The following is a 25,639-nucleotide window of genomic DNA, read 5'->3' as shown; positions in this document are numbered from 1 at the left end:
CCCCTCCCCCACTCATAACTTCCCATGGCTTCTCCCAATTTACTCCCCTATGAAGCTTGGACGATCCCCGACTACACACCGACTGTAGACCACCGATCGATCCCGTAGTGGATCAAAAGTATGGGGCGGCAGTGTTCCAGTTCCTGGGCTGGTTGTACCTCTTAGACATGTTCGAGTACAGAGTACACGTCCATTCCCGTCCTCGCTCTCGTGCAACACCTACAACACGGCTCGTACACGGCTCGTCATAGTACGAAAATGTGACAAAATACTCCAAAACAGTGAGTAGACAGTACGAGGCTGTTACCATTTCTTAGCTGATGGGTACTTCCACCTCCTGAGAGGTTGCACCCAGCTTCCCTCCCTCTAGTGTGGGTTCCGTCCTGTCTCTCCCTCCTCCTCCTGCGCTCTGGCTGGACGTTATAACAGTGACGTCCCCCGTTTTCCCTCCAACCCTTTGTATTCCTCCCTCAAACAACCCTTCTTGACATTCGAGCGTCTTTTTTGCTCGTCTTTCACTCGTTCTTATCTTTTTTTTTATATACCACTGGCCAACTCATTCGTTGTGGTCATCGTGTGTCTTGTTTACGTCTTTTAATTCACCCTCGCCGTCCCTCACTCCTTTCGGGCTCGCGCAACGCAACAACAAACAAATCCCATTATACTCCCCAATCCAAACCTCTTTCATCACCAAAATCTTCAAGATGAAGTCTTTCACCATGGCCGCCGCGTTGGCCTTCGCCACCAGCGTCATTGCCGCGCCTAGCAACGTTTCCCCCAACGACCTGAGGCCGAGAGCAACTCTCGAGGCCATCACCGTGAAGGGTAACGCCTTCTTCAAGGGCAGCGAGCGCTTCTACATCCGCGGTATCGATTACCAGCCTGGCGGAGCTTCCGACGCGAAGGACCCCCTCGCAGATGATGTTATCTGCAGGCGCGACATCGCTGAGTTCAAGAAGTTGGGAGCCAACGTCGTCCGTGTCTACACTGTCGACAACAGCAAGGACCACACAACCTGCATGGGTCTCCTCGCCGATGCCGGTATCTACTTGGTCTTGGACGCCAGCACGCCAAAATACTCCATTAACCGTGCCGACCCTCAACCATCTTACAACGCTGTCTACCTCCAGTCTCTCTTTGCTACCATTGACGAGTTCGCCAAGTACACCAACACCTTGGCCTTCTTCAGCGGCAATGTACGTTCTTCGCGCAGGTGATCAAATCAATTCATGCTAATTATTATACAGGAAGTCATCAACGACGGCACCACCACTGAGGCTGCACCCTACGTCAAGGCCACCACCAGAGATATGCGCGCCTACATCAAGGCCAAGGGTCTCCGTCAGATCCCCGTCGGATACTCTGCCGCTGATGTTTCTGAGAACCGCATGGAGATGGCTCACTACATGAACTGCGGTTCCGACGATGAGCGCAGCGACTTCTTCGCCTTCAACGACTACTCGTGGTGTGCCCCCAACACCTTCACCGGTGCCGGCTGGGACCAGAAGGTCAAGAACTTCACCGGCTACGGAGTCCCCATTTTCCTGTCCGAGTACGGTTGCATCAAGCCCGGCCCACGTACGTTCGAGGAGGTCAAGTCCCTGTACAGCACTGACATGACCGCTGTCTACTCTGGTGGTCTTGCTTACGAGTACTCCGAGGAGGGCTCCGGCTACGGACTCGTCAAGATCAAGGACACCACGTCCGTCTCTGAGCTCTCTGGCTTCAACTACCTGATGAAGGCCTTTGCCAGCACCCCATCCCCCAGCGGAGACGGTGGATACACTTCCTCCAAGGGCAAGGCCTCCGAGTGCCCAGCCAAGTCGTCGAACTGGAACGTTACTACTGCGGATCTCCCTACCATCCCCAAGAAGGCTGCCGAGTACATGAAGAGCGATGTTGGAAAGGGACCAGGCTTGGCAGGAGCTGGTTCCCAGACCTCCGGAGGTGATGGCATCTCGTCTGAGGGAACCACTCGTTCAGGAACCGGATCCTCCACTAGCGACACCCCTGGAGAGACCTCTGAGGCTGCCGCTAACGGACTCGTTGCCCCTATCGACTTTAAGGTCGCATATGCCGGCATGGTTGTCCTCGGGTGCTTCTTGGGTGGCGGACTACTGTTGTAGTTGAATTAAGTTTTTTTTGTTGGAGGGATAGTTGCTTCAAGTCGAAGCGAGCGTACTGGCTTTCCATTGTACAACTGCGAAGAGCGAATGTTAGCACCTCCTTACGTATTCTAGCCAAAATTAGGAATGAATTATTCTGATATAAACTAAGCCGTTGTTCTTATTCCGAAAGAATTCACTTGAAAATACAGCTACGGCAGTCAGCAGTGATGCCAATCCAATGATGTTGTACCGCATAATCGCGGATCCACCCGTCGGTTAGAATCCGAACATTTCGTGCTTAACACCAAAATAAGTCGACCACACCAGTGCTCGCTCTCGGTCCGGCGCTCCCCGGTGGGCACTGCGGGGTACGAATAACGTCAGCTTAATCTAGAACTTTCACATCACAACCAGACATACTGCATGCAAAAGACCAAAATCAGGTAATTAGATACATTGATTGATAACGTGCTGGAAGTTATAAATACAGGCCCTCTCCCTCCCTCCCAAGTCCAATATCCATCCTCCCAACCCAACGGCAGTAGAAATTATTACCACCTATCACGCCAGATCAAAGTCAGCATCTCAAACCATGGCCGACCAAACCTTCCAAACCGCATACTTCGACGAGGCCACCCCATCCCCCTCCACCACCTCCTTCACCATCTCAGCCGACTCCCCAACCGACATCTGGAGCAAGCCTGGTCCCCCCGAAGTAGTCACCTTCAACGCGCCCCTCATCTACAAGCCCATTCCCCTCTCCAAATTCCAGCGCGCCCGCGTCACCGTCACTGCGGACTGGGGCACGCTTTACGACCAGGGCGGGCTGGTGTTTATTCTCCCCTCTTCCGTCGAAGGTCAGGCAGGGAAGTGGATCAAGACGGGTGTGGAGTTCTACTCTGATGAGGTGTATGTGTCTACCGTTGTGAAAGACAGCTGGGCGGATTGGAGTCTGGTGCAGGCGGGGATTAAGGATGGGAAGGTGGTGACGCTTGAGATGGAGAGGGATGCGAAAGAGGGGACGCTTTGGATTTATGTTATTGATGGGGAGAAGAGGATTCCGTTGAGGGAGGTGACGTGGGTGTTGAGTGAGAAGGAGCAGGAGGTCTGGGTTGGGGTATATGCTGCTACGCCCACGACAGAGAGGGGGGATAGGGGGAAGCTGGTGGTGGAGTTTAAGGATTGGGAGTTGGAAGTGAAGAATTAAGAGTTAAACCGAGAGGCTATTTGTGAACTCTTACCAATAATATAAATCCATTTGAATTACTTAAATACTTTGAAACCAATCCTCATTTTTAATCAAACGTCAATATCCGGAGGCTTTCACGACACATGCCATCTGGACATTCATATCAAAATAATCCCAGTCCCGAGGCATGCTACTCGTGGTTTGTTGCCTGTCTAATCGGAAGTGATCAGGTAACAGTCTAAGTACGAGCGTTTCATAATTAGTCATGCGACTGAAATAAGTGTATGCATTCATTATATCTAGGCTTCCACAAAAGTCAAAATATGAAATTTAAACGTGGCAAGAACCTTACAATATATAATCCAGCGCGTAGGCAGCTTAATTTGCCTTTCCATCAAATGCCGTTCGCCCTAGAAATGGCCTTTACACTCGCTAAATTCCTCACTCCTATCCTTGGCCCTCGCAGGCGCAGAAAGATAGCTATCATAGGTCTTTATGACGCTGGTGTGATAGATCTGCTTAAGCGTCTCTGCGGGACCTGTGATTTAGTAACTAAAGAGGATGAAGACGGTAGAACTTGGCCTCGAGTCCACGCCGGCACGAAAAGCAGTTTGAAATGCGATTTTAATTTCGTCGCCGTGGAAGTAGGAGGAGGTGGTGCGCCAGCTGCAGACCATCTATGGACGGCAGCGCAATTCGGCGAGGCAGATGGGTTCATCTGGGTGGTTAACAGCGCTGATACGTGCGTCCTCATTGAAGCGAGGGTAGAGATGGAGAAAGCTAGGAAGGGGAGGAGTTTAAGGGGAGGATTGGTCCAACCTGGTGTCAACCCCAAAGCGCCGTGGTTGGTCTTGGTAGATTTCAAAGAAAATCCTCTGGTATAACATCCCCGTTTTTGCTAACTATTATTTTTGTCATAATAAAATAATATCTTAAATTTAACTAACTCTGTGAGCAGTCTATTGCTGAGGCGACAAGACAAGCTGAGCTCGTTACAGTAGATGCTGGGGATGATTTAGATTGGGTACATACACCCTCTAAGTATAGAGCATTGATATAGAGTTACTAACATTAATAATAGACTGTCCATGCTGTCTCTATAACTACGTCGGAAGGTCTACGGGAAGCTATGGGGTGGCTTTATCAAAAAGTAAAATAATAATAATAGGTTTGAGAATATAGGGCTAAAATCTACGATTCTTAATAATCGATCCTGTTATAGAAGAAATCATTGATAATATAAATAAATAAATAAAAAATAAATCGTGGCGTCATAAAACATGAAGCGAACGTCGTCTGATAGTCATATATCATCCCGTTATCTCATCCAGTTCATATCTGTCATGATCATACTTCACACCCTAGAACAATAAATAAAACACATAAAAGATAGACCATCATCACCCTTAACCCCAGCCCCCAAATCTTCCTGCTTGCGCAGTTTAACCACCATATACCCAAACACCCATCAACACCCACCAAAACCAACAAACAACAGGCACACCGCCTATCTAAAAATCATCAGCGGGACCATCATCCCCTTCTGCATTCCCATCCCCATGTTCATTCCATCTCCAATAGCCCTCATCCCCGACCCACCAGTCATCATATTCAGCTTCACCTCCCTCTGCACCTGTCTGTCGCCAATAGAAGCAGCAGCGGAACTCCTCGCAGTGAACTGCTTCCCGAGACGCTGCAGTATAGCCTCGCGTCCCTGGCGAAGTGCGTGGATGCGCTTCTCGGCATCGTCTACAAGTTCTTGATGATGTGTCTCCCGCTGGAGATTGCGTTGCACGCCGCGCACAGCAGGGTTCAGTGGCTTAGGCTTAAGCGCCATGGCGGAAGGCCAGGGTGTGTGGGGAGGGTCAGGTGTCTGTGGGGAGCGCTTGGGAGGTGACGATTCCGGAGATTGGTGGTAGCTGCTAGTGGACTGGGTCGATGCAGATTCAGGTGGAGAGCGTCGTAGTGGATGCACGTGCTCTGGTGATGGGATTCGCCCCTCAGGCACGAATGTCGTCGCTGGTAGTAGCGGTGACAGGCGTTTAACCGGCGTTGTTGGACGCGGAGGAGTGGCTAGCCTGGTCGGTGGGGTATATGTGGCTGGCTGCAATACGACAGATGGATGCGACAGTTCTGGGACAGACGGCTGCTCCGGGATTGGAGGTATTTCGCGGTTATACGACGGCGACCGCGAGAGCTGTTCTGGGACAGGGGGCATTTCGCGGTTGTGGAGTGGCGACCTGGCGACAGGTTCTGAGATGGCGAGGCCAAGGCTGCTCGAGCTATTCTCGTTATGGATGAACCGGGAAAAGAAGGTGCTCTGCGACGCTTCCATAGCGCTGTGCTTGAGGCGATCAAGGAGGGACGAAGCCTGGCGACGGAGAGTTGGTGGTGGTGAGGGGGTAGCTGCGCGGCGGTACGCACGACGACGTTTTCGAACGCGTTTATGCAGATGTGTATTACACGGAGCTGTGCCGAGCTCGCCCTGAACGAAGAGGCCTGAGCTGTTGCGGAAGCTAGAATTGTCAAATACATCGTCGTCCATGTGGCTTCTTGGCTGGGAGCCAAAGCCAATGCCAGAGCTCGAGCCACTGTGTCTAGCTTCCCAGATTCCCTCCTTAGTTGCCAGATCATTCAGCGGCGCCAGAGCCTCGTCCCACGACCCAGATGTCAGGATCACGTTATCAAAATCGATGGTCCGGAGGCTTGAGCCGTGTTTACTGACGAGGGAAGATACTTGCTCGGCAGCAACCCATGCATTCCTCACAAATAGACGACGCAGGTGGGGGAAGTGAAGTGGTGGAGGAGGTGGAGTTTCCGGGAGAGGTGACATTGGCGACGTGATCTCAGCAAAAAGCTTTGTGGCCGAACTCGGGGACGACGGGCGACTCGAGTCGTTGAGGGTCAATGGACAGGGACCGCGTTGGCCGTACCAATGAAAGGTGAGTTTCTCAAGACTACTAGAGAATGTGCGGATGTAGTTTGTCAATAACTTCAGATGGTCTGCACGTGAATTTTCGAATGCCCAGGAATCAATTGACATCTTCAGATTTCGGATCTGTCGCCAGCGGCGGAGGCCGGATGGTGACGCACCAAAGTTCGGTGTCGGGTGCAGATACAGGAGTGCGGCAGGGTGGACCGCTAGCGAGAGCTTCTCGAGTTGCGTCAGGCCAGCGCGCTCAATTGCGATCCGCAGGCTGATGAGTGCGTAGTCTACAGCAGAGCGACGGTACCGCTGACATGGTTCTTGTCCAGGGCACGAGACGCTGAGGTGGCGAAGATTGGGCATGCAAGCTAATGCACGGATGAACGCAGGAACATTCGTCGCTGCATGGAAGATTGGAGGGTACTGCTGGGTGAGATAGTCTGCCAGCTCATGTGTGCCATACTTTGGACGCTCGGTTTCCGAGGCAAGCGATGTATGCGGCGTGTAGAGAAAGTTGACTTCTCGGCCAGTGACGGGATTCAGAAGCGGAGGAAGAAAGGTCGATTCCGTGTGTGGCATTGAGAAGGTCAGGTGGCCGACATGGTGACCGATGCGGGCCAATGCTTCCATGCGAGAAGGCCGGGATAATGCGCTCGGGGTGAAGGTTAGGTGAATCCGCGCAAAGAGAGGCCTTGTCACGATGTTTGAGCATGCCGTGTTTGTGAGGCGGAGAGCGCAGAGATTGTCGTCGTCCAAATGGGATAACAGCTGGCGATTGATCTTCTCGTCTCGCCATATCTTAAAGAAGAGGGGGTTGGACGAGGCCATGGCCAAGACACAGGTCGACCCAAAGTGAGGCCAATGGCGGGGTTAAAAAGCGATATCAGAATGCAGAATCAGAGAGATTCGAAGAGTGGAGATTGTCAATTAGAAATGCATATAATGTGATCAGGAATATAGCGAAATGTAATGCAAGAAGATTCTCATTGAGTTGGTCAACAACAGCAATGAATGCAATGAGGGTATTCTGAGGAGTGAGAAGAAGCACAAGAAGGAAAACCTACCGGACCAGCCACCTACCTTCGTTATATTCGTACGCCGCCTCACATCGCGATCGCGCAGAGGGCAAATCACGAAAATGGCTCGAAAACAGAGCGAAAAGAGGAGATTCCACAGGATCGCCATGATGAGAGTGAGTCATTTTGGTGGTGAACGGTGACCAGAATGCAGGTGCAGGGCGGGACGACGATGGTGGATGCACATAGATGGACAGAAATGCATGGTGTTGCTGCACAAGAACGCGACTATGTCGCGGTCGCGATGCGCCTTTTAGACGCGACAGACGGCACTGAGGCCGGTGTATGGCTGGAAGAGTTGAAAGGGAGTGGCTATATGCGGGGAAGTTGGGGCTTGAGCTCCCCGAACGATTGGCGGGGAGGGGACGGCCAAGAATTTGTTTCGGTGCCGCTGTGTCCGGTCCAATCGTTGGCTGTTGAAACAATTCGTTTATGCCGGTCGCGTGGAGAGATCACCACCGAGAACACCAAGAACACGACTAGAAGGACTCCGGCTCTTCTCGCTTGGGTTGTCAAAGAGATGTCACGAAACAGACGCGCTGTTGTCGTGTTTAGATGATGTTTTGACGTTTGTTGAGACCCTGAAATGCCTTATCACGAAGAAATTGCCGCGATAGAAGAAGAAAAGGGGACTGAGACAGTGATATACCCGCGTTGAATGGGGGGGATTGGGACCACAGTAGTTAACGACAGGCAGATAAACAGAGATAAAAATGCCAAAAATGTGAATTTAATACACGCGTACGCGGTCAAGTGAATCTCGAGTAGCTCTTCTTCTCTCTCTTTATTCCCATTGCGGGCTTTTCCTTCGACTTCCTGCTCAGATAGTCAACTCAATCAACCCAGGCCGCCGTAGGCAGTGAATCGCCCAATTGCCTTCACAAATAAAAACAAAAAAAAAACAAAAAAATATATCTGAGCATGAGCTCAGAGAGACAAGTTACTCTCTGACGGGGAGTCGAACCCCGGTCTCCCGCGCTTTGTCGAATGACAAGCGGAAATCATGACCGTTAGACCATCAAAGATGTTGGAATTGTTAGAGAGAACTAGCCAATCATGAATTATAAACCGGTGCCGCTTTTCACTAGTTTATCCGGAGCTAGTGACCCAAATATTGCTGCCTGGCTTCGGAGTCGGGGTTTCATAATGCCCGCTTCCTTGCCTAGTTTGTGGCTTTCACAAAAGACTGTTTTCGGAATTATGTGCATCTCGGCTTCTCGTTTCCCGTCCTTGGCGACAGTCACGCCTGTTGCTCGAATTTACTATAACACAAACACGTGACTAGATTGAATAGAAATCCAAAATCATCACGTGCAACCCACACTTCTTCCATTCTTTCAGACGACTCTTCGGACGACGCTAGGCCCCTGTCACTAACTAAAATTCCCCTCCCGCCGCCGGCATTCTCCGTCCCGTAAAAGGGTCCAGCCCAGCCCAGCATTGAGCCTCGTATCCCTGCCGCGTCTTCAACGACCTCAAACCCATCTCCAATGCGCCAGATATATCCGGAGCCTCGCTCGTCCACTCCCTCACCATTTTGCGACGGCACATTCATCAACTGAGCCGCCATATCACTCACCGACGCGCCTCGAAAGCCGGTCCACGGTTCGCCAGGAACACAGCCCGACGCCGCCGCCGCCGTCGCTGCTGTGAAAATTCAGCGACATGATCTTATAGCAGAAAGAATCTGCCGCCGCAGCTATCACACCATACTGGCCCAATCTCGAAGCCGAATAGCGACCGCTTGGAGGAGGAAGGAGAGGGGAGGAGGGTGAAGGGCCCACGCTGCTATTTCGCCAAATTTCGAAGCCCACGGCACTACAAAGGGATTCCGAGTAGCAAGTCATGCGTATACCCATTCGCCTGCAGCTTGCGCTGCTGGTCCTCTTGACGGCTTTCTTGGCATTGGCTGCTGTGTCCATTTCAACCGTGAGTTCTACTTGGACCGGGTCCGCGGAAGACGCCTTCTCTGACAATGTAAATAGTGGATAAATAACTACAACTTTGTTGTTAGTATCAAGTAAGTCAATCCAACCCTGTGCCTGCTGCGAGCATTGCTGATAGGCCTCAGATCACAAAGCTTGTCCTTGACTGCGTCCCTCAAGGCTGCGCAGGTAGCTGCCAACCTACAACTCGTCGAGTCGACCTGCAGGACTATTGTGACTCGGATAGAGATACAAAAGTCACTAACGAATTTCTACCGGAATGACAACAGCGCATCGAACTGGCGGCTGGCAGAAGAAGATCTCCAGGCGGCTCTTGCTAGTACCGGTTACTCGCAGCTGATCCAGGTCAAGATATTTTCAAAAGACGGGACTGGAGACTCAAAGGGGTTGCTAAACGTCACAGCAGTTGGCGCCGCGGATATCCAACTTCCGATGAAATATCCAAATGGCACGGTGAGAATTGTGTACCTCCAGTCGACATGATAAATAACTGACAAGTGCCAAAGAACATCAAACTTGGCGACCAGTCACCGGATGGGCCCACTGGATTCCCTGTTTCGCTTTATCCAAATCTCACATACTCTACCACGACTATAGACGGCGTGGTGTCCAATACCGTCAAAGCGTTTCAAATATACAAATTCAATGCTTCAACTGCTATGCTACTGGGACCATTCCAGGTCAACGAAACACTTTCCTTGGTGTCTATGACGCTGCCAATTTTCAACAGCACGTCAAGAGTAGATATTCTAGGTTACATGACTGTGGTCGCCGAATCTACTCGGATATTCAGTGTTCAAAATTCGAGGGAAGGCCTGGATAGCACCGGCATGGTTTTGCTTTTGGGGCCAGACACTGAAATAAACAAATTCCCTCAAGCGAAAACGCCGGTCAACGAAGGCCATACTCCAAATAGCACCGATCTTGGCGAGCAGGATATGAACTTTATATTCCCGCCAATTCCAAACCAGAATCAGACCGATCGACATACTATGCATAGCTCCTCTACGAACTACAGCTCCAGTTTCAAGTTATATAAGTACCCAGTAGCGCTTGAAGTGTTTAGCAGAAACAACTCCCAAATCAACAATGCTGGCAGCAACTTGAAGACTATAAATGAGCAAGGAGTCGAGGTTGCTGTTGGATACGCGCGTCCTAGAAGTAACATAGTGGACTGGGTACTGATTGTGGAGGAGACCAGGGCTGAGGCATTTGCACCAGTCGAGAAATTACGCAAAATTCTCCTTGGTTGTATCTTTGGAACTATTGCACTCATTTTGGTTGTTGTCGTTCCAACAGCTCATTACAGCGTTTTGCCGATTACGAGGTTGAAAGAGGCCACCGAAAAGTCGGTTCAGCCGCCTGGGTATACACCACGGAATAGCATGGGGTCAGAGATATCCATCGATGGCGAAGATCGCCTGGGCGACGAAGAAACAGCAAATACTTCGTCGAGCAAGACGTCGAAGCGTGGCAAGGGATTTGTAATACGCATGAGACGCTTTGTGCAAGGCAAACACCGAAAATCAAAGGAGGAACAGACGGAAGAAGAACGTCGCCGAGTGTTTAAAGTCCCTGGAAAGGTGCTTGACCCCAGGCATTTCATTACTGACGAGTTGACGGAGCTCACCCGCACCTTCAACGAGATGTCTGATGAACTGATGACGCAGTATACGAAGCTTGAGGAAAGAGTCGCCGAACGAACTAGAGAATTGGAGATCAGTAAAAAGGCAGCGGAAGCAGCGAATGAAAGCAAGACGCTCTTTATTGCGAACATATCACACGAACTGAAAACGCCGCTTAATGGAATTCTTGGTATGTGCGCCGTCTGTATGGGAGAAGACGACCTACCTAGCATCAAGCGATCTCTTCAGGTCGTGTACAAGTCGGGGGATCTTTTGCTACATCTGCTTAACGATCTATTAACATTCAGCAAAAACCAAATCGGCCAGTCGATCACTATTGAAGAGAAAGAGTTTGTCCTTTCCGATATCAAATCTCAGGTCGTGACCATTTTCGACAAGCAAGTCAAGGAGGCAAATATCAAATTTGCTGTCCACTTTATTGGTGCGGAAAATGGTGATCTTGATTCCACAAAAGCCCTGACACGGCCGAAGAAGGCTCTCCCTGCCGTGGGTCCAAACGGGACCGGCAGGTTGAAGGACATGAGGTTATGGGGGGATCAGCACCGAATACTCCAAGTGCTCATCAATCTGGTTAGCAACAGCTTAAAGTTCACTCCTGCAGGAGGTAGGGTCATAGTGAGGATCAAATGTATAGGCGAGAAGGATGCAGAAGGCAATGTCAGCAGAAAAGACTCACTGTCATCGAAACAAGGATCGTTGCAACGCTCATCAAGGCAACGGCATCGCGTTGGTTCTGGCTCCGGATCAAACGCATCCACCACCTCGAGACTACCGTCTAGCCCGAGCAAACCTCTTGGCACTGCTCTACTCATCAACCCTATGGATCCAAAGGCGGCTTTAAGCCACATTCATGTTCGCGAACGGTCACCGACTCCCCCACCATCAAACTCGAAAACGCTCATCTTTGAGTTCGAGGTTGAAGATACCGGTCCAGGTATCCCTGCTAGTATCCAGGACCGCGTCTTTGAGCCGTTCGTTCAAGGCGACTTGGGTCTCAGCAGAAAGTATGGCGGCACTGGATTGGGGCTTAGTATTTGCCACCAGCTCGCTGGACTGATGGGCGGCACTATCACCCTGGAAAACACGGGCGAAGGCCAAGGCACTACATTCAATATGCAAATTCCTCTAAAGTTTGTTGGAGAGCGGACATCCAGCACAGCAAGTTCAACTGCTGGGGGGTCTCGAACACCCAGTGTTACTTCACGAGAGGATTCCAGAATGGCAAGGTTGTCGCTTGAGATGCAGGCACAAAGTGCCGCGAACAACAGCAGCAGTCAGGTTGCAGTGGTTGAGAAAGATATTCAGCCTAGACTTGTTGGGCTGAGTCAGCCATTCTTTGCGTCGGCAGCTTCTGGGGACGGAGCCACAGATGATCAGCTTGCGATCCTCAACCGTGTCGCAACCAAGCCTGGATCAGGCAAAATTCGAGTACTAGTTGCAGAGGATAACCTAGTGAATCAAGAAGTCGTCCTTCGGTATGTATACGCAGCTTGTTCACCTGAAATGCCACAACTAACATTTTATAGGATGCTAAAACTCGAGGATATTTATGATGTGACTGTAGCAAAGGATGGCCAGGAAGCATATGAGAAGGTGAAAGCTAGCATGGAGGAAGGGCTTCAGTTCAATCTCATCTTTATGGATATCCAGGTACGATTCCAGACTCCATTGAATGCCTCTTACTAACAAATTTAGATGCCGAACCTCGACGGTTTACAGAGTACTCGACTGATACGTCAAATGGGTTATTCCGCACCAATTGTCGCATTGACGGCATTTTCAGAGGAAAGCAACGTCCAAGAGTGCATGGACTCGGGAATGGATATGTTCCTCAGCAAGCCCATTCGACGCCCTGCGCTCAAGCAAGTTCTCAAGAAATTCGGGACTATCCTTGAAGAACCAGAACCGAGCCTGTCGCCACAGAACAGCCCAACCACCGATGGTCCGACTACTAATGGCGTTACTCATGGCATAGCTGAAAACCCCGACTTACCTTCGTCGAATACCGCCCCTATCAGCAATGTTCCCCTTTCAAATTCAAAACTATATCACAAGTCTTCTGATAGTCGACCCGTGTCGCGGGAGTCTCGTGCGGGCCGGCACCTATCGCCTCTTCGACCTATGGAACCCATCACGAACGGGCCGTAGGAGAGCCTACTTTTTTTTTAATCCTCGAAATCACTACAAATCCCTTAGGGTCGTCTCATTTACACATATTAGCGCGCTTAGCGACGATTTTCTTTTGTCATTCGTCCACGGCGCAGAAAACACTCAGGGTACTGGTTACGGAGGGCTGGTCAAGTTATGTTTGCGCAACCGGTGTTTAGGGGCATGGTGGAAAGGCTGTCATGCTTATATAACAGCACATAGCAACCAGGAAAGGTTGGGAAAGGCAACATTGCTGCCATGTATGCGGCGTCATACTTACTCCGCGGATAATAACGGTCTGGAGTTGGTTGCATATGGGTGTATTGTGTATTTATTTAATAAGGAAATCTCGGCGGAGGAACGGGATGGCAGTTCGACATGTAGATAGTTGGACCTGCACATAATTGCGGTTCGAATATGACCGAGGACAGAGATGCATATAGGAAGGAAGAGAATTATATATGCTGAATAATAGCGGCATTTGATACCCACGCTGTGGCATTTAAATATAATAATTGTGAATAAATAAACACGTGGCTATGTGTTGTAATATAGGTAGCTGACCTATCGGTGCTAGGTGACGTTAGCACATGCATCTTTAATCATGCCTCTCTATCTTCACGACTTAAATACTTGTAGCAGTAAATAGGCTGCCTACAGCCTTAACTAATTTGGGGTTTCCAGAGAAGTGACTACTCACCGCCACCCTATAAACGCGCTGCACTCACTGGTAACATATCATTTCATCTTCTTATTTATGTATATGAATGCCAATCTTTATAGTTAGTGCTGGCAAGCGATCGAACATCTAAAACATGGGGGAGTTTGCAAAGGATGAACGAGGCCAGGTCCCAGAGCCATGGCTTGAGTATGGGTGCACGCCCTGGAGACATAGCAGCCAACGCGCAACTGAGCTCTATGAATCGGGGGTAAAGCTATGGAGATGAGAAGACCTTATTGATATTGAGCAGCAACTCGGAGAATCGCTTACCTTGGAAAAGTTCACGGTCCGTCGCCTTGATGGGAGTGTTGTTCACATCAAGAATCCGATGTTTAGGGTAGTAAAGCCAATCTGGTAGGATCTGTTTGTCTCATTCTAGTTGATAGAGTAAAAACGTATACTTATTATGTCTAAGAAGCCGTATGTCAACTTTCAAGAGTACTGGCTCCTTGTACAATGCAAACCTGACGGCCCACCGGAGACAAACAACTGCACGTATCTTGTCGACTGGAACAATCAGTCAGTACGCAACTACGAGGGGCCGATCGAGAATGCGCGGTTGCTGTTTAACACCAAGCAACAGGAATGAGAAGCAAGTCGGACCTGCGAGGCCTTCACATCGCAATTCCGTAGGGCCATAGGGGGAGATGCGAATGCAAAGAAGATAACAAATATCGTATGCTTTGCATTAGGTGACTTATATTCCAAGCCACCCGATTGGTGGCGGATGCAGAACGACGTTCTGCCAGAAAAGGAACGAGAGTTAGAGACAAGTGTGGTAGATGGGGCCTTGGTACATCATGCAATTGCGTTGACGATGGCGAATATTATCCGTTCTTGCGCCAAAAGTAGTGACAGAGAGATAAGGTTACTCACCCAGGACCCAGGCTACTGTGACAAGACGAAGGATCTAATAAAAGGTATTGGGTTTGAAGTTATAGGAGGATATGGGGCTGGAGGCTTTGCTGAGGTTGATGACGAGACTGCCATCTTCTCACCTTTCCCAAAGGCACCAGTCAAGCAGATTATTGCAGATCTCGCGCGGCCACTTGTTTTTATCGCCCTCAGGGGTGCTACTGTCTGGAACTCCCGCCGGTATTTGACTCCACTTCCTCTACTATAGTTATGTCTAACTTGCGTCTTATTTAGGAATCCTTATGCCGACCCGGACTCTCCACGGACGAAGCAGATGTGGGAGAGTTATGAAAGGTGGGATTTTCCAGTTTCATCTGATAGTAAACAGCTGGGAGGTTCGCTGCATCAGTTGTCGGGATTTACTAGAATCGGAGAATAGGTTATAACAGATGGGTAGGTTGGGCATTTTGAGTCGCGGAAAGAATTGAGGATTATCAAGAACTAAGACAGCCGATAAATGTTATAATCCTGCTTGCCCTACTAACAATTTTGCTCTCCAGGCTGGCTGCGTAGTGCACCCATGGTTGAGAATTCCGTATGATATTATATTTTAATTCAATTCATTTCAATCCAATTCGACAAGCATTCTGTAACAGTATCGTAGCATTACGACGCCTTACTATTATGCTACATGTCAGAATGACCCCCGTGGGATGTCGTCGAAGTCATGGGAGTCTGTTCCCCAGACCTTATCGCACGTGGACAGAGATCATCGGCCATCCGAGGAACTTGATAAGCGCCAGACCAGGCTATACTGGCTCCGGTACCTTGGTGATGCCCTCCTTCACCGCGCCGTGAAATTGGAACAATTATTTGGCCACATCTGTTATTTACCTATCGTGGCGCGTTGCTATGCATACTCGTAGATTTTTGATATATGCTGTGGATCTCAACCCTCTTTGTCGCCCTGGATACCAAGCGATTACCGCAAGTACCCCGCCTGGACGAGGGGCAGATAGAAATATAGACGACCATGCCCAGCATTGCGCGCAAGGTTAACATCACAGCTAGGAAAGATGGGCTGGTATTACAGCCATTAGCTTCTAAGGGCCAAAGGCAAACACCGCCAGTCAGGATTTCATACAAGAATTCTGCAGTAGGACCTGTCCTGTCCAATGCGAACAACGACGGCAATGGCGACGGGAAAAGTTTCGAGGCCTTTGGCATAGTCGGTATATATCATATCTGGCCCCCAATTAAAGCATATAAGAGACACATGTTAACGTATTCTTGCCAGGCCTCCTCACAGTCGCCCAAACATCCTATCTTATCTCCATAACGCGCCGCGAACAAGTAGCTCAACTACACAACCACCCCATCTACGTCGTGACAGATGTTGCTCTCACGCCTCTTGCGTCACAGAAAGATGCTGAAGCTTCCGTGGTGAGCACACACACGTCGTTGTCAAGGAATGCTACATCTGAGCAAGAAGACGAAGGCAACAATAGCGATGATGAGGCGGTTCTTTCGGGTCTCGGCAGCGACGACGTCGAGGACGAGGAGATCTCCACCATAACTCCCCCGCCGGAAAAGAGGTTACATAAACGCTCCACAAGCGTGGTGAATGATGTGTTTGCGAAGAAAGGCGGCTACGGTCGGTTTGCGCGAAATTGGTTCAACAGAAACGGCTGGGCACCGGACAGGAAGATGGCGGGAGTTGGGTTGAGTAGTGCTGGTGTGGATGCAGAGAGTGATGCTCAGATATCTACTACGCCAGCAACCCCCGTGATATCTGCAGCGGACAATAAGAGCGAGACGAATTCAACGGAGGTGGATGGGGAGGAGAGTGGGCTTACAGATGAGCATGTAGCGGCTCTGTTGCCTAAATTGCTGAGAACAACAAGTTTGTTGTTTGGGTCGTCGAGAAGCTTTTACTTTGCTTATGATTATGATATCACAAGGAGCGTCAGCAATTCAAGGTCAGAGAATGGGTCAGATCTACCCCTTCATGAGGAGGTTGACCCGTTATTCTTCTGGAATCGCAACGTCATTCAGCCATTCATCGATGCAGGGCAATATTCCCTCGTCCTACCGCTGATGCAGGGATTTGTGGGACAGCGGTCTTTCTCGATTGAGAGATACCCCGTTGCAAAACTGCCAGGGGCGGGTGGAGAAATCCTAGAGCTGAGAGATATGCATCCAAACGAAGAGAGGATTGCCCGCGCAATCTCAGACCGTCCAACCACACCAAAATACGTGGAAAGCGACTGTGATGATACCCCTGGTGACAAGAATTCGTCGGATTTGTCGCCAATATCGGGTCATGATCCTCGAGCTTTAGCCTTCGAACCTTCAAGCACGTACCTCCTAACACTCATATCAAGGCGGTCTGTTAAACGCGCTGGGTTGCGCTATCTCCGCCGCGGAATCGATGAAGATGGCCACTGCGCCAACAGTGTCGAAACCGAACAGATCCTCTCGACGCCGACGTGGACCACATCGCCCATATATTCATTCGTGCAAATACGCGGCAGTATCCCCGTCTTCTTCTCTCAATCACCATACTCGTTCAAGCCCGTGCCTCAGATGCAGAACTCTGAGGGTACAAACTTCGAAGCTTTCAAGAAGCACTTTGAGACTTTGACAGAGAGGTATGGCGACATAACGATTACGAACTTGGTAGAGAAACATGATAACGAAGGTATCGTTGGAGATGCGTACGAGAAATACTGGAAACGACTTATTGAAGAAGGCGGAGTAAACGGCCAGAAGCCCCTATTTGAATGGTTCGATTTTCACTCTGTATGTCGGGGCATGAAGTTTGAGAATGTCTCGCTCCTCCTCGATTCACTCTCTCCTTCCCTGGAAAAATTCGGCTATACCATTTCTCGCGAAGGTAATGCGAAGACTAGGCAGAGCGGCGTTCTGAGAACAAATTGTATGGATTGCCTTGATCGTACGAACATAGTGCAAAGCGCCGTCGCGCGGCAGGTGCTAGAGCAACAACTTAAAGCTGAAGGCTTCGATATGAGTGCCCAGCTGGATCAGACGACGCAGTGGTTCAACGTGCTGTGGGCAGATAATGGCGACGCAGTGAGTAAGCAGTATGCAAGCACAGCTGCGATGAAGGGAGACTACACTCGGACCCGGAAGAGGGACTACAGAGGGGCTCTGACTGACATGGGCCTCTCTATCTCACGATTTTACAGCGGGTATGCATCCTTAACTTCTATCCCTGTGCGCCCTAAGTACTAACACACCTAGAATCGTGAATGATTACTTCTCCCAAGCCACAATCGACTTTCTCGTCGGCAGCGTCTCCGCCCTGATCTTTGAAGACTTTGGCACAAATCTCATGACCGCCGACCCCTCCGTCTCCCTCTCTCGCACCCGCCAGCGCGGCATCGAGATCTCCCATAAACTCGTCGTCGCGGACGCCTCAGAGGAGCTCCTCGGCGGTTGGGCCTTCCTCACACCGCACGAAGCGAACTCAGTCAAAGGGCACATGGAGGAGAGTGTACTTCTTCTCACGGACGCAGCTCTGTATGCGTGCCGCTTCGACTGGAATATGGAGAAGGTCGAGAGCTTTGAGCGAGTGGACTTGAGACATGTGACTGGAGTGAAGTGGGGGCCGTATGTCACTGCCACGCTGACGAGGGCCCAATGCGACGAGAAGAAGAATGTAGGAATGGTAGTGAAGTATCGTGCCGGGGCTGATGATATCACACGCGTGAACACGCGGTCATTGTCCACGGTGGCTTCAAGGGAAGTGCTGGATGGCGTGGCTGCAGCTGATGCTGCACCGGATAAAGAGAATCCGGTTGGGGACAGAGGGAGAAAACCAGGCGAGGAACGGATCATTGCTCTCAAAGCTCTTCAGGCGCGGACATCAGTTGTTGGAGACGGAGGGTCGTCGGCGGCGCCTGTGAGCGAGGAGGAGTTGATCCGGAGTGTGGCAGAGGAGATTGGACGGGTGGTTGGGATTGAGGGGCGGGTGGAGAAGGGGGATATAATAGGTGTTGGAGAGGCAAAGAGGGCAACCGGATTACTAGATTTAATAGGGTGGAGGGTTAAGAGGTTGGTTTGGGCGTAATCTGGGAAAAGTTGCACGAATGATGTGCCTAATATAGAGCCAGCAGAGTATCCTGTATAATGTGGGAGCAGGACCATAGATGCCATTTTCTACTCAACCGGGCATGTCTTTATGAAGTGCATGTCGCTCAGAACAACTGTTGTCTCTCGCTGCTGCCTTCCAAACGGAGGAGTGCGTGAAGTTCATTAACTGAACCGTTGGTAGTCCAGATAGGGTCACCTGGAATTTCTCCTGGCCAACTCTCGCTGGCAATGCCGCTTTACCTGTGAAGCCTGTAACCTCGTTACTGAGCCTGGATACATCCGACACGTATCCCTTCCACCTATAACCTCTTATACACATGCACCTGGAACCTCATATCCTCCAACTGAATAGGATACTTCAGCTTCTCGCTTAACCTAAACCACTTGGCCTCCTCTCCCATCAGCTTCTCCCACTGCGCCTTCCCCTCACCACCCTCTTCCCCGAAGACCTTCTGCGAAAGCAGCGCATGGTCCAATAGCCACGCCATAGGGTACTTTTTCTTCTCCGCTCCCTCCATGCCTACTGCTGCCTCAGAGTAAGAACCAGGGGAGTCGATGACGATGATCACCGACCCAGGCGAAATGGCCGAAAGCGAGAGTAACATAGCGGTTGTGCGCGCAGTAGATGCGGTGAAGAGCTCGTTTAGCGTGAAGAAGAGGGTGATGATGCATGGTTCTGGAGAGGCGAGGTCGGCGAGCTGGGTGGGAGTTAGGGCGATGGCGTCGAGCTGGTGGAAGGTCGTGCGGAGGGTAGTGGCGGGCATGAGGGGTTTAGCGGCTGCGCGGGCGCGGGCAGAGGCGTGGGGTGAGAGGGCAGGTGGGGAGACGAGGGCAGTGGTTAGGGTGGTGGCTGTAGGGGCCCAGTCGGCGGTGTCGACGAGGTGGAGGTCGCAGAGGAGAGGGGTTGGGGTTTCTTCTTCGGTGGTGGGGTCGGGGGTTGATTCTGTTTCAGCTGAAGATGCAGATGAATCGGTAGGTGAGGGCCTGGAACCGTTTAGGAGATATCGCAGGGCGCCCCCGATGCCAACAACTTCCGCTGCGCCGCCACCGAGACAGACGATTCTCGTTGCTCGTGCATCTGAATCCTTGTCTCCCCCATCTTGATCGGCTGCCTTGCGTTTCGTTCCGCGCGCAAACATGTCGAATTTGTCCAGGTGCTCACGTAGCTCTATGAGAACAGACGCATAGCATAGCGATCGACTCGGGCTCCATCTCGCAGCATATACCTCGAGGTATTTCTGTGCGCCGAACGCGCGCGCAAAGTCTCGCTCGAACAGGGCAGCTTTGATTTCTTGCAGCGTCGGGCTGAGTTCGTCTGAGATGAGGAGCGGGGCGTAGGTATCGCGGAAGATGTTGAGGAGGAGTTGTTGTAGTTCGAGACGGATGGGAGAGTGGTGGGGTGGAAGCGCGGCCTGTTTCGGGGGATTCGCAGGCCGACGGGCTGCTTTCGGTGTGTAGCCAGGGCCAATCCAGCCGGGCATGCCGGGGCGGCGAGTGTCTTTGACCTTGTTTTGGACCATGGTGAGGAGAGAGAGGTGATGGTCTGATATGCGTTGTGGGTTGGAACGAGGCTGCTGAGGTGATAGTTGGAGTAGGACTGGAGACGTGGTGTGAGTTGGCACCTATTCCACAGAAACCGGCGTTATCAGCTTCTTTAAAGTCGTTTAACCTGCCCAGCAAGTTTGTATATGGCTGTTAGATCGGTATGTATAGTTAGTTGCAGCAATACAGCCGCTTGCAAATATCACCACCGCGTTTCTTTTCCCCGCTGAGAATACAAATCGCATTTTCTTATCGCGATAAGAATAATTCAGGTCCCGCCTTGGTGGGTCACGGGATTTTGTATGGTACCTCTGTGTTATGAAGGGTCTCACTTTAAGGGAAGCCAGAGAAAAGCAGAGAGGTGTTGTTGGAGCTTCTGAGGCACTTCAAGAAGCTCTTTATGAGACTGGACAGAGAGGGTGGTATATGCTGTATAGACAGACCAGCAGTATCCAGGTATTCTGTCCTTAATCGTCGTAACTATGAGCCGGAGTACAACAACCCCGCCATTGTCTCATAGTGAGTTGTTGATATGGCTGCTGTCGCATTGCCTCTAATATGACAGAATCTCTGATCATTAGAGTCTCATCCCAAGTCCTGTGTATAGAGAGTAAAAAGATAAAACGACATAACTGTGAGCCTTGTCATGTTGATGGTCGACAGTGAGTGCCTGAGTAGTGAGGATTCACTTCGTGCAGGCCATCACATCCACCTGAGGCTGCGATCAGGCATTGAATTAATTCCAACGTCAACTGGAGACCTCATCGTTGTAGAATCCTGCCACCAGGAACATCTTTGTGGCCAAACACTCAAAAACGCTTGTTCCCATTTGCATCGTTGCTTCACTGTTCTTTGTGAAGCCATGGATGACAATGTAGGCACCAGAAGGCCACCGCCGCTGCCAACACCCAAACGCAATGCTGGCTGGTCGCAAGTGCGCGCCGATGAGTCCACTCTAGGCACCTGCCATAAATCGACTGGAACCTGAACTTTATATCCGCGGTTGGTGAACAGCACACCAGAGCAGAGGGTCACGAGACAGCTTCAGTGCGATTCTCACAAGCGGTTGCAGTTGAGCTGGCCGCCGTTGGAGTCAAGATGCCTAGAAATGGCACTTGAGCTCTGCCATTGCGCCTGGTCTATGGCCCGATCAATGGCTTCGTAAGTATCTATCGTGAGTCCCTTCCATACGGTTGTTGATCTTGCTGGTATTGTCATACCGGCGTGCCTAAAATGGTCGTTGGCGCAATATCTTCTTTCTATCCTCGTCAAAGCGGTGGCTGGCATAAATATAGTATGTGACTAACACCCCAGGCACAGAGTTTCGCTGCGCCAACCTATGAGTTCCACTCATGCTGCAAGCAAGCCTGGGTCTGTTCGGCGGCTACTTGAAGTCCATCTTCCGCTGTTCACTTTCGACAATAGCCAGCACGTATCGCAACAATCGCCACGTCAGCCACAGCGTCTTTGTCCAAGAACCAGCCGCAAAACAAAATACAACAGCCCCAACGAAGACGACTAGACGGACGACAACACAGGCCGCAGCCAGAGCGTCTTATCCACTCGGACTGTTTATATCCAGTTACCGTTCCTCGACCTCGACGGCGCTTTGTTCTGCCAACCCAATCAGGTTACTCCCGGCACCCAACAGTCACGTGCTGCGGCCGCGCAATCCACCAACCTGCAAAATCCCAACGTAAGCGAGCCTAAGGCACGCACGATTGTTGTTAGGCCGCTGCCTCCATCGTGAAGCCAAGTCCAAAGATTACGAATCCTGCCGCGAATCCGCCACGCTTCGAGGCAACAACAAGGTACAAACCATCCAGATGCCTTCCGCCATCACCGCCATGCCTGAGCAGCAGTTTAGCTACCCTCCGCTCGGCGAGATGCTCGAGACGCACCCGTATGCGCTCCCTGAGCAGCGCGCCTTCCACCAGCTTGCCAACGAGCGCGACTACACCCACGATGAGCACGAACACGAACACCTCGCCGATGGGGCCCCAAGATATGCGACTCCGCCCCCGAACGCGGAATACCAGCTTCACGCGACTATGGCTAGTGAGCTACAGGCCGCGTTGGATCCGAAGAACGAACCACCAACAGAGGAGCCGGGACGCTCGAAGGCGGTACCAAAGCCGGATCGTCCGGTGATGAAGGATGATAATGGGCGCTATGTGTGCAACTGGCCTGGATGTGATGAGGCAGTCAAAGATTTCGGGAGGAAGTGCGAGTGGTCGTAAGTGAACCCTTTCATCGTCCCAGGCGCATTCCCAATACTAACTGCTATCTTTTTCCAGAAAGCACATGGATAAGCACGACCGGCCCTACAAATGCCCCGTCCCCGGATGCGCGAAACTCCCAGGCTTCACATACTCCGGCGGCCTCCTGCGCCACGAACGCGAGGTCCACCACAAGCACGGCGGCCCTCGCAAACAGCTCAACTGCCCCCACATGAACTGCAAGCGCCACCACGGAAAGGGCTTCTCGCGCCAGGAGAACCTGAACGAACACCTGCGCCGCGTGCACACCGGCACTGATGGCGCTGAAGCTATTGGCACCGAAGAGTCTGAAGGAGAGGGTGGCAAGCGCAAGCGCGAAGGCGACGAGGAGGTCCGCGAGGAGCTCAAGCGGATCAAGACTGAAAATGAAGACCTGAAGCGCCAGGGCGAGGAGATGAAGCGTCAAAGTGAAGAGATGATGCGCCAGATCCGTGCGCTCCAGGAACAAGCTGGCGCGATGGCACAACAGCAGATGGAGGCCCATGCTCAGCAGCAGGCGCAACAGGCTACGAGAATGCCAGCCGCGTCAATGATGTGATCTTGGCTTTCAACTAACTAAGGGCCTCTTTGTGTTGGTCACTTTGTTTTGCTATTTGGCACTGGGGACCTCTTATACCACGGTCGCGTCAACAGGATTGTTCCGCTCTGTCTTTATCTCGTTTTTGCTTTTCAGCAGCGCCGCCAGTCTCCATACAATCGGTCGTGTCCTAGATGGAATCGAATGGGACGAGCTTGTATTCTTTGAGTTTGGGAGGTTGGGTGCATATGCGGAGTTTGTTATATGGTGGATCACTATACTACGGTGGTGGGGGTGGCGCATGGAGTATGTCGATGGTGGTGGAACGAAATTTAATCAGAGGCGCGAAGGGACAAACAGGAGGATACCCCTTGATTTGGAGGGAGAATGAAATTGTATGAGGGGGATGGATGCGACACTGTTGCAGTATGTATGATAGGTAGCTAGCAGATGGAGAGAATGAAGACACAGTTTGCTAGACCACATTCTCAATCATGGCCTGAGGCAGATTTGATATATATCCCTTTTTGCATTGATATACATCTAGATTTAACTATAAAGAAAAACATGTAATCGCACTCTAACACCTCCTTCCCTACCAGTTCCGCCCCGTAAGGTTCCGTAGCACCAGTTCAAGATCCAATAAAGCCAACTCATTTTACATCACACCTCAAACACCTCGCCCATCCTCTCTCCTCCAACCCTCCTAACCTCAACCAAATCGACCCTCCACCCCTTCCACTTATCCAACCCCCTCTTAACCTCCCTAATCCTCTCAATCCTCCTCTTCCCCTCCTCCTCCTGCGCCTTCCGCCACGCCTCCTCATCAAAATCATCTTCATCATCATCCAACAGCCCATCATCATGCCCGCCATGCGCGCTAGCACCATGTTGTCCCACCCCCGTCAGCGCATTAATTCCATAATTCAGCATCTCGCCGATTCCACCGCCCCCCCTTGCCCTCTCACCCCCACTCAAGTCTATATCCGAGAACTGTGCGCCTGGGCTGCCAGCCTCGAGCTCCTTCCTCCCCTCGCGCCACAGTCCGCGCTTCAGTTCTGCCACTTCAGCCTCTAGCTCACGGATGCGGCGCTCGAGGCGCTGCCGGACTTCCGTCTCGATGTCATCGACGCCATCGTCGTCGCCGCGGTTTGCTGCCTCCGCGGCTGCGAGCTTTGTGCGCAGGTCCGCGGCGTCCTTGTCTGCCTTTTCGCGTTCGCGCTTGAGTGTTTGGCTGCGCGCGTCGTGCTCCTTGTGGAGAGTCGTCAGAGTAGTGATTTTCTTCTCCAGCGCCTCGACTTTCTTCTCTAGGTCAACTGCGCGGGTCTTTGCGTCCTCGGCTTCGCGCTCGAGGGTGCGTAGTTTCGTCTCAGCTGATGTGCGAGAGGAGCCTTCGCGCACGGCACGTTCAGCAGTGCGCTCAAGGTTCTTTTTCAGGTCTGCGAGTTCGTGCTGTGCTGTGTCGAGGGACTTTTGGGTGCGCGAGACTTTGTCTTCGAGGGCGGCGATCTGCTCTTTCTCTGCTGTGGAGCCAGTGGCTGTGCGGGCGAGCTGGGCGCGAAGGTTCGAGATCTCGAGTTCCATTGTCTCTATAGTTGTTGATTTAGAGGCAAGCTCGGCAGCGAGGTCGGAGGGCGGGGAGAGGGAGTGTGGGGCTGAAGGAGAGGAGCCGTGGCGGTTGGGGCGGGAGACTTGGGCTTGGAGGTGGGCGTTTTGGCGCTCGAGGGAAGCGACTTGGGATTTCTAGGTTTGTTAGTATTGTGCTTATTAGATGTGAGCTGGAATACGTACTAGCTTTTGTGCTTCGTCGCTTGATGGTGCTGTCGATCCAGCCGTCTTGCTCTCAGTGTCAGCCTCACGCAGCTCTTCGAGGTCCTCCTCAGCCTTCTTCCATCGGCGCTCGCTCTCTGAAGTCTCCTTGGCAAGCCTCTTGTTCTCCCTCTCTAGTTCTTCGATCTTGGCCTGTTGTCTGCGGTGGATTTCTGGTGCTGTGTCACCCCCCTCTGGGCTAAGTATCGGTGGAGACAGCGGTCCTGGACCTGCACCTTGTCGGAATGAGGAGGATCGCATCTTCGATTGAACTGATAGAGATGGTTGCCTGGCCTTGTGGCCTCCAGCAGGCGGAGGAGAGCCTGCGTCGTCGATGACCTTCGAGGTGTCCTCCTCTGGAGTTGCGCTCTTGTCCTCCTCTGTTGCTTTCGTAGTTTCTACATCGGGGCTTTCTGCAGGCGCAGCTTCAGCTTTGTCTTTCGATTCTTCTGCAGCTGCTTCTTGCTTCTTCGCTGATGCGCCTTCTTTCTTTCCCTTCTGCTTCTTCAGCTGTTCGACCTATTCACCACCTCGTATCAGCATGTCTCATTCCCAACTCCCGCGCACTGTACGCGCCCATTGAGCACCTACCCTCTTCCTTGCCGCCGCCAGCTTCTCCGCCTTAGCTTTAGCCTCTGCATCAGCCATAATAAGTCAATTTGTCTGAATAAATACCACGTCGTGGACAATCGCAGTTCGTTGACGTCTTGAGTTCCAATCAGGACACCTCGACACCCGCGGCGCTAGTCGTCACACCTCCC

The 25,639-nt window shown here is 51.5% G+C and overlaps 10 protein-coding genes and 1 non-coding gene across 11 annotated transcripts; 7 read left to right on the top strand and 4 right to left on the bottom strand.

The window, feature by feature from the left end:
- Positions 1-481: 481 nt before the first annotated feature.
- Positions 482-2,252, top strand: GEL1 (beta-glucanosyltransferase). The gene is made up of 2 exons (XM_018270871.2): positions 482-1,196; positions 1,248-2,252. Exons 1-2 carry the CDS (start codon positions 705-707, stop codon positions 2,124-2,126), a joined length of 1,371 nt encoding a protein of 456 aa, XP_018134398.2. The 5' UTR covers positions 482-704; the 3' UTR covers positions 2,127-2,252.
- Positions 2,253-2,533: 281 nt separating this feature from the next.
- VE01_01347 (uncharacterized protein) lies at positions 2,534-3,407 on the top strand. Its single transcript, XM_018270870.2, has one exon. The coding sequence runs from the start codon at positions 2,701-2,703 to the stop codon at positions 3,313-3,315; it is 615 nt and encodes a 204-aa protein (XP_018134403.1). The 5' UTR covers positions 2,534-2,700; the 3' UTR covers positions 3,316-3,407.
- Positions 3,408-3,607: 200 nt separating this feature from the next.
- On the top strand, positions 3,608-4,565 carry VE01_01346 (uncharacterized protein). The gene is made up of 3 exons (XM_018270869.2): positions 3,608-4,175; positions 4,256-4,321; positions 4,379-4,565. The coding sequence occupies exons 1-3, from the start codon at positions 3,621-3,623 to the stop codon at positions 4,454-4,456; spliced, it is 699 nt and encodes a 232-aa protein (XP_018134396.2). The 5' UTR covers positions 3,608-3,620; the 3' UTR covers positions 4,457-4,565.
- Positions 4,444-7,302, bottom strand: VE01_01345 (uncharacterized protein). The gene has a single exon (XM_018270868.2). The coding sequence runs from the start codon at positions 7,049-7,051 to the stop codon at positions 4,805-4,807; it is 2,247 nt and encodes a 748-aa protein (XP_018134402.1). The 5' UTR covers positions 7,052-7,302; the 3' UTR covers positions 4,444-4,804.
- Positions 7,303-8,242: 940 nt separating this feature from the next.
- VE01_01344 lies at positions 8,243-8,325 on the bottom strand (the record flags this gene model as incomplete). The annotated part of the gene is made up of 1 exon: positions 8,243-8,325. It is a non-coding gene; the product is annotated as a tRNA-Asp (tRNA).
- Positions 8,326-9,205: 880 nt separating this feature from the next.
- On the top strand, positions 9,206-13,535 carry HHK5 (Histidine kinase). The gene is made up of 4 exons (XM_059463350.1): positions 9,206-9,698; positions 9,752-12,366; positions 12,418-12,541; positions 12,587-13,535. Exons 1-4 carry the CDS (start codon positions 9,678-9,680, stop codon positions 13,037-13,039), a joined length of 3,213 nt encoding a protein of 1,070 aa, XP_059320053.1. The 5' UTR covers positions 9,206-9,677; the 3' UTR covers positions 13,040-13,535.
- An 887-nt stretch (positions 13,536-14,422) lies between these two features.
- VE01_01342 (uncharacterized protein) lies at positions 14,423-15,054 on the top strand (the record flags this gene model as incomplete). Its single annotated transcript, XM_018270866.2, has 2 exons — positions 14,423-14,855; positions 14,910-15,054. Exons 1-2 carry the CDS (start codon positions 14,488-14,490, stop codon positions 15,052-15,054), a joined length of 513 nt encoding a protein of 170 aa, XP_018134401.2. The 5' UTR covers positions 14,423-14,487.
- Positions 15,055-15,452: 398 nt separating this feature from the next.
- VE01_01341 (uncharacterized protein) lies at positions 15,453-18,792 on the top strand. The gene is made up of 3 exons (XM_018270865.2): positions 15,453-15,847; positions 15,913-17,827; positions 17,880-18,792. Exons 1-3 carry the CDS (start codon positions 15,649-15,651, stop codon positions 18,706-18,708), a joined length of 2,943 nt encoding a protein of 980 aa, XP_018134399.1. The 5' UTR covers positions 15,453-15,648; the 3' UTR covers positions 18,709-18,792.
- Positions 18,793-19,030: 238 nt separating this feature from the next.
- On the bottom strand, positions 19,031-20,251 carry VE01_01340 (uncharacterized protein; the record flags this gene model as incomplete). Its single annotated transcript, XM_018270864.1, has 1 exon — positions 19,031-20,251. The coding sequence occupies one exon, from the start codon at positions 20,249-20,251 to the stop codon at positions 19,031-19,033; it is 1,221 nt and encodes a 406-aa protein (XP_018134395.1).
- Positions 20,252-21,032: 781 nt separating this feature from the next.
- On the top strand, positions 21,033-23,539 carry VE01_01339 (uncharacterized protein). The gene is made up of 3 exons (XM_018270863.2): positions 21,033-21,447; positions 21,594-22,509; positions 22,571-23,539. Exons 2-3 carry the CDS (start codon positions 22,100-22,102, stop codon positions 23,088-23,090), a joined length of 930 nt encoding a protein of 309 aa, XP_018134605.2. The 5' UTR covers positions 21,033-21,447; positions 21,594-22,099; the 3' UTR covers positions 23,091-23,539.
- A 49-nt stretch (positions 23,540-23,588) lies between these two features.
- On the bottom strand, positions 23,589-25,590 carry VE01_01338 (uncharacterized protein). The gene is made up of 3 exons (XM_018270862.2): positions 25,470-25,590; positions 24,861-25,397; positions 23,589-24,812 (listed from the first exon to the last, which is right to left on the bottom strand). The coding sequence occupies exons 1-3, from the start codon at positions 25,524-25,526 to the stop codon at positions 23,733-23,735; spliced, it is 1,674 nt and encodes a 557-aa protein (XP_018134604.1). The 5' UTR covers positions 25,527-25,590; the 3' UTR covers positions 23,589-23,732.
- Between the last annotated feature and the right edge of the window lie 49 nt (positions 25,591-25,639).

The sequence above is a fragment of the Pseudogymnoascus verrucosus genome, assembly GCF_001662655.1.
Source record: "Pseudogymnoascus verrucosus strain UAMH 10579 unplaced genomic scaffold scaffold_3, whole genome shotgun sequence".
Taxonomy (NCBI): Eukaryota; Fungi; Ascomycota; class Leotiomycetes; order Thelebolales; family Thelebolaceae; genus Pseudogymnoascus; species Pseudogymnoascus verrucosus.
Note: the sequence above shows the minus strand (reverse complement) of the source record. Positions and strands in the feature narration are given on the sequence as shown.

What these genes read in the sequence shown, in the direction of transcription:
- GEL1 (XM_018270871.2), top strand. Translation starts at nt 705, where the DNA reads ATGAAGTCTTTCACCATGGCCGCCGCGTTGGCCTTCGCCACCAGCGTC. An exon ending in TGGCCTTCTTCAGCGGCAAT is followed by an intron (nt 1,197 to 1,247) that starts GTACGTTCTTCG and finishes ATTATTATACAG; the next exon opens with GAAGTCATCAACGACGGCAC.
- VE01_01347 (XM_018270870.2), top strand. Translation starts at nt 2,701, where the DNA reads ATGGCCGACCAAACCTTCCAAACCGCATACTTCGACGAGGCCACCCCA.
- VE01_01346 (XM_018270869.2), top strand. Translation starts at nt 3,621, where the DNA reads ATGAAATTTAAACGTGGCAAGAACCTTACAATATATAATCCAGCGCGT. An exon ending in ATTTCAAAGAAAATCCTCTG is followed by an intron (nt 4,176 to 4,255) that starts GTATAACATCCC and finishes CTCTGTGAGCAG; the next exon opens with TCTATTGCTGAGGCGACAAG. An exon ending in CTGGGGATGATTTAGATTGG is followed by an intron (nt 4,322 to 4,378) that starts GTACATACACCC and finishes CATTAATAATAG; the next exon opens with ACTGTCCATGCTGTCTCTAT.
- VE01_01345 (XM_018270868.2), bottom strand. Translation starts at nt 7,051, where the DNA reads ATGGCCTCGTCCAACCCCCTCTTCTTTAAGATATGGCGAGACGAGAAG.
- HHK5 (XM_059463350.1), top strand. Translation starts at nt 9,678, where the DNA reads ATGAAATATCCAAATGGCACG. An exon ending in TGAAATATCCAAATGGCACG is followed by an intron (nt 9,699 to 9,751) that starts GTGAGAATTGTG and finishes CAAGTGCCAAAG; the next exon opens with AACATCAAACTTGGCGACCA. An exon ending in TCATCTTTATGGATATCCAG is followed by an intron (nt 12,542 to 12,586) that starts GTACGATTCCAG and finishes TAACAAATTTAG; the next exon opens with ATGCCGAACCTCGACGGTTT.
- VE01_01341 (XM_018270865.2), top strand. Translation starts at nt 15,649, where the DNA reads ATGCCCAGCATTGCGCGCAAGGTTAACATCACAGCTAGGAAAGATGGG. An exon ending in CGAGGCCTTTGGCATAGTCG is followed by an intron (nt 15,848 to 15,912) that starts GTATATATCATA and finishes TATTCTTGCCAG; the next exon opens with GCCTCCTCACAGTCGCCCAA. An exon ending in ATCTCACGATTTTACAGCGG is followed by an intron (nt 17,828 to 17,879) that starts GTATGCATCCTT and finishes TAACACACCTAG; the next exon opens with AATCGTGAATGATTACTTCT.
- VE01_01339 (XM_018270863.2), top strand. Translation starts at nt 22,100, where the DNA reads ATGCCTTCCGCCATCACCGCCATGCCTGAGCAGCAGTTTAGCTACCCT. An exon ending in GGGAGGAAGTGCGAGTGGTC is followed by an intron (nt 22,510 to 22,570) that starts GTAAGTGAACCC and finishes ATCTTTTTCCAG; the next exon opens with AAAGCACATGGATAAGCACG.
- VE01_01338 (XM_018270862.2), bottom strand. Translation starts at nt 25,526, where the DNA reads ATGGCTGATGCAGAGGCTAAAGCTAAGGCGGAGAAGCTGGCGGCGGCA. An exon ending in TGGCGGCGGCAAGGAAGAGG is followed by an intron (nt 25,398 to 25,469) that starts GTAGGTGCTCAA and finishes GGTGGTGAATAG; the next exon opens with GTCGAACAGCTGAAGAAGCA. An exon ending in GCGACGAAGCACAAAAGCTA is followed by an intron (nt 24,813 to 24,860) that starts GTACGTATTCCA and finishes TAACAAACCTAG; the next exon opens with AAATCCCAAGTCGCTTCCCT.